The 9851-nt window shown below is 49.1% G+C and overlaps 2 protein-coding genes across 9 annotated transcripts in view; one reads left to right on the top strand and one right to left on the bottom strand.

Moving 5' to 3' along the window:
- Positions 1-1124: 1124 nt before the first annotated feature.
- The window catches only part of Slc16a3 (solute carrier family 16 member 3), a 43841-nt gene continuing 35114 nt past the window's right edge, over positions 1125-9851 (bottom strand). Inside the window, exons 4-5 of one of the 2 annotated variants that reach the window (XM_063269935.1) lie at positions 2138-9851; positions 1125-1753 (exon numbers count right to left, since the gene is read on the bottom strand). The exon at positions 2138-9851 is cut by the window's right edge and continues 27432 nt beyond it. The gene's annotated coding sequence lies outside the window, so the exon portion shown is untranslated. The remainder of the gene's footprint in view (positions 1754-2137) is intronic. The other variant, XM_063269934.1, reaches the window with a different exon arrangement.
- Csnk1d (casein kinase 1, delta) overlaps positions 2340-9851 on the top strand; it is a 41457-nt gene continuing 33945 nt past the window's right edge. For 5 of the 7 annotated variants that reach the window (XR_010055240.1, XR_010055241.1, XR_010055238.1 and 2 more), the window contains exon 1: positions 2596-2729. Coding sequence is in view for 3 of the 7 variants with exons in the window: in XM_063269817.1 (XP_063125887.1) it covers positions 2654-2729 (76 nt within the window). In the remaining 4 variants the exon portion in view is untranslated. Of the gene's footprint in view, positions 2730-9851 lie in introns of all 7 variants that reach the window. The other 2 variants (NM_139060.3, NM_001414039.1) reach the window with 2 other exon arrangements.

Genomic DNA, 9851 nt, shown 5'->3' with positions numbered 1-9851 from the left:
TGGCTGTGCTCGGCAAGGCCAGGATGGAGTTTACACTCCAAGTTGTTGGGGGCACCTGGAAAGTTGTCTAGCTCCCTAACTCCCGACAAGGGCTACTCAAACCTTCCTGAGACAATTGTGCTTCTGTTGGGCTTTGTGGTTAAAAGACTTTGGTTGGGCAGGGGTGCCCAGTCTACAACATACTTAGGGAGTCCACATATGAGTTTGGAGGGAGAGCCTAAATCAGCGCCCTTGTTGGGAAGTGAGGATAAGAGGATAGCCAGGACCCTGCAGAGGCTACCCCAGGTCCTCAAGGCAGTATCTGTACCTTGTTGTCTTGCTTTGGGCTGTTCTGGCCTCATGCCCCACACTGGGCTGGGCATCTGATCACGGGAGTCATTTGTGAAGCTGATGTTACTGAGTACTTAGTGTGGTTATCACTTAGGGGGTCACCATGAGCCAGAAAGCTAACAAGGCTATTTCCAGTAGATCGCAGCACCTGGTCTGCTAAGCACCCGTGTAGGCCTTTGCGTGGGCATTGTTACTGCAGGAGAAGGGTCTACAGGCCTGATACTTGGCCCCCTCTCAAGAGTGTTCAAATTACTAGCAGTGTGGTGAGAAGGTGGAGCATGGAGTACAGAAAGAGCCTGGGCCTCAGAGGTGCCATTGGTGAACAGCTGCCGTGAGCTCAGTCTGTGTGGTCCCCGCCAGGCATGCCCAGGGGATGGTGATGGCTTTGGCACATACTTCCTGCAGCAAGGTACTGTGATGGGAAGCCAAGAACCCCCCAGCACAGGATGCTTGCAAATGACCTTCGGAAACCAGAGCATCGATCCTGCCTGGGGCCTCCTTCTGACCAGCGAGTAAGTACAGCACAGCAAGGACTTTGGTCACTTTATCCGCTGACTGTCCTGATTACAAGAACTAGGAAGGGCGTGTAGAACCTAGGCACACGGCAGCTCACACCCTCCGTTCCCTATTCCAGACAGAGCGAGTGCCTCCGGAGGGAGGAACATCAAGGTCAGGCCAAAGGTTGTGGAGAGAGTTAGGCCAGATACCAGGTTTGCACTTTCCAGTTCAACATACGGGCTTCTCTGATGAAGTTAGGTGTTGTTCGTCAACAGAAAAAAAAAAAAATAAGGGAATTCTGCCAGTAAGATTATTTTTACTAGTTTGGTCCAGTCTGGCCCTGACTCCTGGACTAAAAGGCTGGGCAGTTCCCAACCTACCCGCCTCTCGGTGACCACTGGTTTCAGTTTGCCTTCTGGTGTCTTCTGTCTCCAGCTACACTGTGTAACATTCCCCAACCCAACTGTCAGCTGTGTGCAGGCGGGCACTGCGGGACCTCCAAGGGGAAGGGTGGCCGAGCCAGGAGACTAGGAGACATATGAGCTCCGTGTGTTTCTGCAGGGCAATCGCTGAACTGCTTCTCTTGCCCACGAGGCAGGCGGTGCTGAGGTGACAGCAGATTTACACCCTGTGCAGAGAGCTCTAATGTAAGCATTCCCTTGATCTATGACTCTTCTGTTCCTAGCTGGGTGGGAGTGGGCCTAGAGAAGCATCTATTTGGAAGGTTGTCCCCTCCTGGTTAGGGTGCACCTCCTGTGTGGTGGCTCCTCCATAGGCCCTCCCCAGTGGTCAGAATGGACAGCCAAGTCTTGGAAGCTGGCCTCCGGCCTGAACTTCAGAATTCATGTTTGTGTTTGTCAGGAAGAACATTCAGATCCAATACAGACCAGATAAAAATGTTGACTTGTTCTCCAGGCAGATGGCCCTGGAGAGAGACCAGGGTCGGGACGTGCGCTCTACACTCTCTGTGAATTCAACATTCACCTTCCTGCCCACCCAGGAAGGGGTCCCAGGAAGACTACTTTACTTCCACCCTTGATGTGTAAGAAGCTGGCAGGCAGCAGCAGGCACGTTTTTGCACCATTCAAAGCCCAGGACTGGTGATTCCTACAAAAGCTAATCGTCCAGGTCTGCCTGGACCGCCTTCTCTGCCCTGTTACCCTATCTGCAAAGGGCCTTTCCCGGGGTTTACAAAAGAAACTGCTTGCTGTTTGGCTTCTTGGTATACGTGGTGTGTTTAGGGGTCAGGGTCTCTGTGCCCCAGGCTGGTCTCGAACTCCCGAGAGCTGGAACTACAGGCATTCCTTACCACACATAGCTTAGCTTCCTCAGACTTCTGTTGGAGACAGATAGGAAGACCAAAGTGACCAGCTGTAGTCATCCTTCGGGAACGGCGGATACTGGGACAGAGAAACAGGCCTGGTTGCGACTGCGCAATCCATCAAGTAGCCAAGCCCCGCCCCCGAGCACGGTGGCCCCCGCCCCCTTGGGTTGCTAGGGGAAGTGACGTCACAGCGCGATGGCGGCGGCTCCTTTAGGCAGCTGAAGGGGGATTTAGGCCCGGAAGATCCGAGTCCATCCGCGGCGGGGAGAGGGCGAGCGGGGCCGGCAGGGGCCGGAGCAGCGGCGGCGGCGCTCGGACTGTCCCATCCGCCCCGTATTGAGGCGCTGAGAGCGACGGGGCGACCAGAAAGCGATGGTGAAAGCGGGGCCGTGAGGGGGGCGGAGTCGGACCGGACCCGCAGTAGCGGCAGCAGCGGCGCCGCCTCCCGGAGCGCAGACCCAGGAAGCGGCCGGGCGGGCAGTAGCGAGCCGCACCGCTGCCATGGAGCTGAGGGTCGGGAACAGGTACCGACTGGGCCGCAAGATCGGCAGCGGCTCCTTCGGAGACATCTATCTCGGTGAGGCCCAGCGCCATCGAGCACCGGGGAGTCTTGCGGGTCGGCGGGCGGGGTCCCCGGCAGGCCGAGGCCTGCGCAGGGCCGTAGTGGACACTCGGCCGCTCGGCATCTCCGCAGTCCGAGGGCCCGGCCACTGGCCGTGGCCAGACACCAACGGCCGCTGTGCGAGCGCGGCCGGGGGGCTGGGCGCGGCAGGTCGGGTGGGGTGCGGGGAAGGGCTGGGGGACAGCTGGGCTTGGGGACTGCAGGACCGTGGGTGAAGAGCTCGGAGCGTGTCTGGGGAGTGGTCGGGGACCCGGGAGAGGAAGAACAAGGCCTAGAGGCGGGGGGCAGCGGGCCTTGGCCAGAGGTTGTGGGGTGTCAGAGGGCGTGGGAAAAGGACAGCGGGCCTGGGCCGGGGGGCAGCGAGGAGGGGGAGGGGAGAGCGGGGCAAGGGAAGGCATCGCGCTGAGGGTGGGGCTCGGAGGGGCAGGGCCTGGGCCGGGCGTCAGCATCCTCCCCCACCTAAGGTCACCGCGGTAAACAAAGGCCATGCTCTACTCTGAAAAAGGGTCTGGTACTGTTCCTCATCCCTGCAGTGTGGTCCTGGATGTTTTCCTGCGTGTGGGAGAGATGTCAAAACAATCCAAATGTAGTGTGGAGGTGGGGAGTGTCCCAGTCAGAAATGGGGAAATGACCGGCTGATTTCTAAGAGTTCTTGGGGCTGTCTGGGCCTGCCCTTTTCCACAATGGTATCTCCAGTTAGCTGACCCGCTGAAGGGATCACCCATAGCCTCCTGGTTGCCACCTTAACTCCAAAACAGGACTGAAAATGTTCCCTGTGCCTGGCCTGAAAGGCCTTGGTTTGGCTGGGGTCTTCAGGATATGTTGAGCATCTAAGTTGACTCCTGGACACCTGGAAATCAACAGGAATGAAGTTTTGATTAATGCAGATACATTCAGTGTCAAGATGTTGGCAGAATAGAGGGGAGACAAGCGGTGTGAAAGTTCTCATGGCGGCTTTCAGAACTCTAAAGGTAGACATGAGAATCCTAGACTTGGGGTTAAACTATCCTGGGTTATGTCCACCTTAATATGGTGAAAGGCTATGCATGTATATACGTGTGATTAAAGGTTTGCTTAAACCCGGTAGTTGGGATTTTTAAACTACCCCCTGCATTTATTAGAATTATAAGTTATTCCAAAGCCCCTTGGTACTTGGAGCTTTCTGGTGGTGAACATCCTGTTAGAGGTAACCGTGTTCTGTTGAACAGTAGCCCATCTCCAGCATTTGTTTGGCTGTTGTATCTCTAATGGAGAGTCAGTAAGAAGCAATGCTTTGGGCCTCACCTTTCAAGCTTCCCAAGTTTAACAGCTTGTACTCTAACTCCTCTTAGGACCTTGGTAGCTGGCCGTGTTGGGTGAGCAACTGTCCCATTTGGGTAGCTCATAAGTACGTATGGTGCCTGGTTAGGCTAACCCTGCGATGTGCTACATCAATGCCTTTGAACCTGAACTTCTTGCCAGAGTGGTCTGATGAGTAAAATATGCTTTAGAGAGACTTAGGGTTTGCTTACTTAAATATTTATATCCAAGGAGTCAGCCAGATGCCTTCTCGGCAGTGTTTGGGAGTCAAAAGTGCTGGGTAAATTGGAGCTGTTTGACTTATTTTTAGAACAATAGATTTTGGCAGAAGTTTAACCTCAGGATATAGGAGCTATACTGAAAACCAATCCATTAGCCACCCTTTCGTGGGCATTAGAAAATAGGTATTTTGAAACTTTTTGTTCCCTGAGATTTTGCCAAAAGGTTTTGTTCTTTCTGAAGATTGGTTCTAACAACCATTTGTGCTATGGTGGTCATGTGTCGTTCAGAGATGTAAATCCTTCTCCAGGAGAGTGCAAGCTGTGTCTGGGGTTGCACCTTACTCAGTCACATCCCTTCTGCCCCACCTGGTTCCTACAGCCCTAAAAAAGAGAAAGAAAAAAATCACCTCCATCCGGAGCAGGGGGACGCCAGGGACAGGACAAAGGGCTGAAAGACTGTCTTGAACCAGCGAATACACATCCTGGGCAGGGTCTTCTACAGTGTGTAGGTGGTGGCTGGCTTAGACATAGGCCTGGGCACAGCAGCTGATCATGTGAGCTAACCTTTTCCAGAAAGTTTTAATTTGGTGACTCCTCTGTTATGCTCCAAGATGGACACTGGGTTAGGGTTAGAGTCACTGGCTTATCTGTTATGGTATGAGTTTTGTTGTTGTTTTGTTTAAGACATGGTCTTACTATGTAGCACTGGCTGGCCTTGAACTCAGAGATCTACCTTGTGAGTGCTGTGTGCCAACATGCTGGCCTCACAGTGTGCTTTCTGTCAGGGATTAGGCACTGCCAGTCTTCTCTCTTTCCACTTGGCTCTCATCACTGTCCTTTCAAGCTACCTTGGGGAACTGAGCATGAACTGAGCGATTCAGAGTAAGATAGGCTAGAAAAGCAGGTCTGCAAGACAATTGGAGACAGAGGACCTGAAGACAGCGGATGGGTTGGCTCACCCATACCATACATAGGTCAAGAGCCACGTGAGTATGAGTGGAGTTGGATCCTCATCTTGAAGTCTGTGTGACATGCATTCTGGTGCAAGTGTAGTTGAAAAATATTCCTAAAACTCCTCTTTGGTATTCCTCATAAGGCACTTTATTCTTCCAGCGAGGTTCTCCCTGTTTTAAGCCTGGGTTTTTTTTTTTATATTTCTTCCTGAGACATTTTTACATAGAAATATGTAAAAGTGTGGTCATAAGTCATTAAACCTGTGCTTGTTCCTTCCCTGGTGGCCTGCTATGGCAACAGGCAGGAGGAAAGTCTGTAGTGGCCCACCATGTTATTGTTCTTGTCTTCTCTAAAACTCTCTTCAGGGGGAAGTGATATCATGAGTTTATTTCTTGATTGCCCAGATTTTAGAAAACCCAGTCTCACTCTTTGTCTAAGCCAGCCAGATGTAGAATGGGCCACTGCCTGCATACCTGTAGATGACCCTTGGACAGGAGCATTTGCTGATTGAAGCAGCCTCTCTGCCCTAACCTCACCCCAGTGTGTGTTGCTTTGGAACTGATGTTTCTATCACTTTGGAAACCAGAGGAAAGCTCTATTGCTGGTACCGTGCCACTTGATAACTTTCTTTTCTTTTTTTAACTTTATATGAATGTTTTGTCTGAATATGGTATGTATGCAATGCCCTTGGAAGCCAAAAGAGGGCATAGAAGCCCCTGGAACTGGAGTTACAGACTGTTAATGTGCAGCTAGTGCTCTTACCTGCTAAGCCATCTCCTCAGTCCCTACTAGATAACATTTTAAAACAGAGATTATACTATAATAATAATAATAATAATAATAATAATAATAATAATAATAATAATAATAAAAGTTTGTTCCCAGCCCAAAGGGAGCATGGGTAACTTGGGAAGAGTTTGCAGGATAGGCTAGGCTGTGTGGGCCATGTTGTCCAGTGTTAGGAAGTAAGTGAAGGTCTGTTCAGTGGAACAGTATAGGCCCAACCTACAAAGTGCAAGAGGGGCAAGGCAAGCATTATCTACTACTGTTTTCATCCTTATTTCTCCTCTGGAAGCAAGCAGTGAAGTCCTGAGCATGTCATTGGCAAAATGGAAGTTTATTGTCCTCTGTATAAATTAGTTCGTTATCCATTATTCCGGTTCCTCTGCACCTCAGCTGACAATGAGGTCAGATTTCATGATGTGCCTAAGCATCCCTTGGGAGTTAAAACTTAGTAGCATTTTCATCTGATTTTTCTCCTCACAATTTCAATTGGTAAATGAGAGTGGTACTTCGATCTCACAACGGCATTCAACAGGAAAGACGTCTTTTATGAAAAGTTGTGTATGCATGTGGTGTGCCTACACGCATATGTGTTTACATGTGAATGCATGTATGCGTAGAGTACATATACATGTGGAAGCCAGAAGCTGACATCAGTGGCTTCTCAGTCCCTCTCTACTTTATATATTGAGGCAATCTCTCTCACTTGAAACCAGAACTCTACAATTTGACTAATCTAGTTAACAAGCTTGCTCCAGAAACCCAGTCTGTGCTCCTGCATGTAGGGGTGACAAGTGGGATGCCATACCTACCTGGCATTAAATAGGTGCTAGGAATCTAAACTCTGCCCCTGTGCTGGGTAGTGTGTAACCCACTATGCCAGACATCAAAGAATTAAATTTACCCGTTGTTGGAGAAAAGTCAAGGCTGTAGTCCTGTACCACCCAAAAAGGAACTGATTGCCCAAAAAGAATTCACACAGTTCTGACAGCTTATGTGATTACCTTGCAGAACAGATCTAGAACTGAGACAATAATGGTGGAACCACAACTTGATTTTGCCTACTTCTTGCCCGTGTTTGAAGTTGCAGGAGGGTCCATCCTGGGCCTTGTGTGCCTACCATGTTTGTAGATGTCCTATATAGTCAAAACCCTAGGGCAGCATTGAACCTTAAGTCAGTACCTGAGTGATGGGGACAGGGGAGTCACTAGATTTCCTTTTGTTGTTCTGCCCAGTGCGACCAAATTAAATAAATCTCCTTTTCTTTCTTTTTTTTTTTTTTTTTCAGTTTTTCAAGACATAGCCCTGGCTATCTTGAAACTCTGTAGTCCAGGCTGACCTCGAGCTCAGAGATCCGCCTGTTTCTGCCTCCCCAGTGAAGACCTGCCCACTGCCCAACTGTTCTGTTGTTGTATTTAGCTTTCTCTTTTTTTAAAAATATGTTTTGTCTGCTTCCATGTCTGTGCACCACGTGCTTGCAGTGCCTGGGGTAGCCTGAAGAGGATGTCTAATTTACTATTTAGAGTTATAAGACAGGTGTTGACTGCCCTGTGGATACTGGGAAATAAGCCCAGGTCCTCTGGAAAAGTATCCAGTACTCTAACTACTGGGTCATCTCTCCAGTCCAGACAAGCTAGATCCTGATGAGAGTGACCAGCATCTGGGCTTGTCATTCAGTGTTCCCTTCCTGCCCTAGACAGAGTGGTACACTGTGTTAGTTAGGGTCATATAACCTTTTGGACTGTTCAACCTTAGGGCTCCCGAATAATGTTTTTGTCTGTTCTGTATCTGATCCCCTGATTACAGTGGCATCTTTAGGTACTAGTGTCTTCTGGTAGCATATATCAGACTTATATATGGTAGAGAATCTGGTATTATAAAGTTCAGAAGTATAAGTCACTACCAGAGTTCCTAGGTCCTTCTGTGTTTGGCTCAGGAACAGTGTAAGGTCTGGACTAGATTATCATGCTAGTGGGGCTTAGGAGATGTGGCCCTCTGGGGTGATAGGACAGACATACAGGGCCAAACCAGTGCCTGCACTGGCACCTGTAAGACAGATGGAGCTTGAAGCTGCTTGGTCTTTCTACAAAAGTGATGAAGTGTCTGGAGTAGGTCTTATGCTGTCTGTCCTCTCAAGTTCGTATGTCCTGTGTCCATCTGCTACTCTCCTGACTATCAGATGCAGGCAGTACAGCTCTTTTAATAGATCCTACAGGTTTTTTTGTGACAAAGTGACAAATGGCATTGGCTTTATGAAAAGATGTAATTCATTATTATATGGCATTTGGCTGCATGAAAAAAAAATGTATTTTAGCTGGACGATGGTGGCTCACACCTTTAATCTCCGCAGAGGCAGGCAGATCTCTGAGTTCAAGGACAGCCTGGTCTGCAGAGCAAGTTCCAGCACAGCCAGAGCTACACAGAAACTTTCTTGAAAACCAAAAGAAAAAAAAGGTGGGGATGGGGAGAAATGGTTTAATTCACATTATGTTGTAGAATTGTCATTGGTCATTTGTTCCCAAGGCTGAGCATAGCACAGAGGTGATTTGTCAAGGCGTGAGCTGTAGGAGCCACAGAAGGGTAAAGTTAGGGGCGTTTTCTACCTTCCTGAAGGTCCTGATCCAGTAGGCTGGTTGGCCCCAGCCTCTTGTCCCTGTGGACCTGCCAGCTGGCAAGGGTGGTATGATGTCCCAGAGAGTACTGCTTTGGGGTTCAGAGAGTCGCTGACATAACTGGTGACGTGAGTCACCATGGCTCCTGGCTGGCAAGTTCAGCTCAGAGTCCAGGTCCTTAAAGGAATCCAGAGGTCACTTTTCATCTGAGATGCGTTCTAGATGAAGTCATTTCTTGTGTAAGTGGATAAGTTGCTCTGCCTATAGGCAAGAAGAATAAGATATATTGCTTCTTACTTATACTAGGCCTCCAAAGATTTCTTGTGGAACAGTAAATGAAGTTCTTAAACCTAGATTGGCCAGTGGCAATGATTAGATCCTGTTATTATGGATCTACAGCACTGGAGATTGGCTTTCAGCCCAGATGTTCTCAGAGTAGCAGTCATCTGACAGACCAGAATGATTACTCTGTGATCTTGGGTGGCAGGAGACACAGTTTTTGGCCTTAGGTTGTCCCTATGCTTATGGGCCTTGCTCCACTGTCTACTGTCTACCTCAGGGACTCATTAACCATTTGTTTCTTCAGCTCCCAATGAAACTCTTACATATCCCTCCTGTCCCAGTTGACAAAAGAGAGTGAGTCACAGAGAGCTAGTCAGGCTGCTCAGTCCACACCTTGTCTACACAGCACAGACCCTGGTCATGGGTGGTTGTATCAGGCTCTATTAAAAATCCATGTTAATCCTTTTCAAATAACTACAGTCCTGGAAGTATAGAATTGCTTTTTCTTAGAAACAACCTGCCAAGGAGGAGGGCTGCATGGTACATTAGGCTGTTTTTATTAAGCACCTGGATGTACCATGTGGAGGCAAAGTCCAGAGCATCTTGGAAGGTAGACTGAGGAACGTTTATGCAGGAACCTTTAGAGCAAAGCATGAAAGGGACACTTACACATAAAACCCTTTTTCCTCCAAACTCCTAGGCTCTAGTTATAACATTGTTACAAACTAATAAAAACTGTATTTTGTGTTGCAGAGGCAGAACTGGCCAGGGCTTTGTCTCCAAGAGGGTGAGAGGGTGTCACTTGCCTCTAATCCTAGCATTTGAAAGACAGAGGTAGGCAGATTTCTGAGTTGAAGGACAGTCTGATCTACAAAAAGAAGGGGTAGGGAGTTGTTCCCTGGTTTAGTTGAGGGTCTTTGCTGATA

Source organism: Rattus norvegicus, chromosome 10 (genome assembly GCF_036323735.1).
Source record: "Rattus norvegicus strain BN/NHsdMcwi chromosome 10, GRCr8, whole genome shotgun sequence".
In the NCBI taxonomy this organism is placed as follows: Eukaryota; Metazoa; Chordata; class Mammalia; order Rodentia; family Muridae; genus Rattus; species Rattus norvegicus.
Note: the sequence above shows the minus strand (reverse complement) of the source record. Positions and strands in the feature narration are given on the sequence as shown.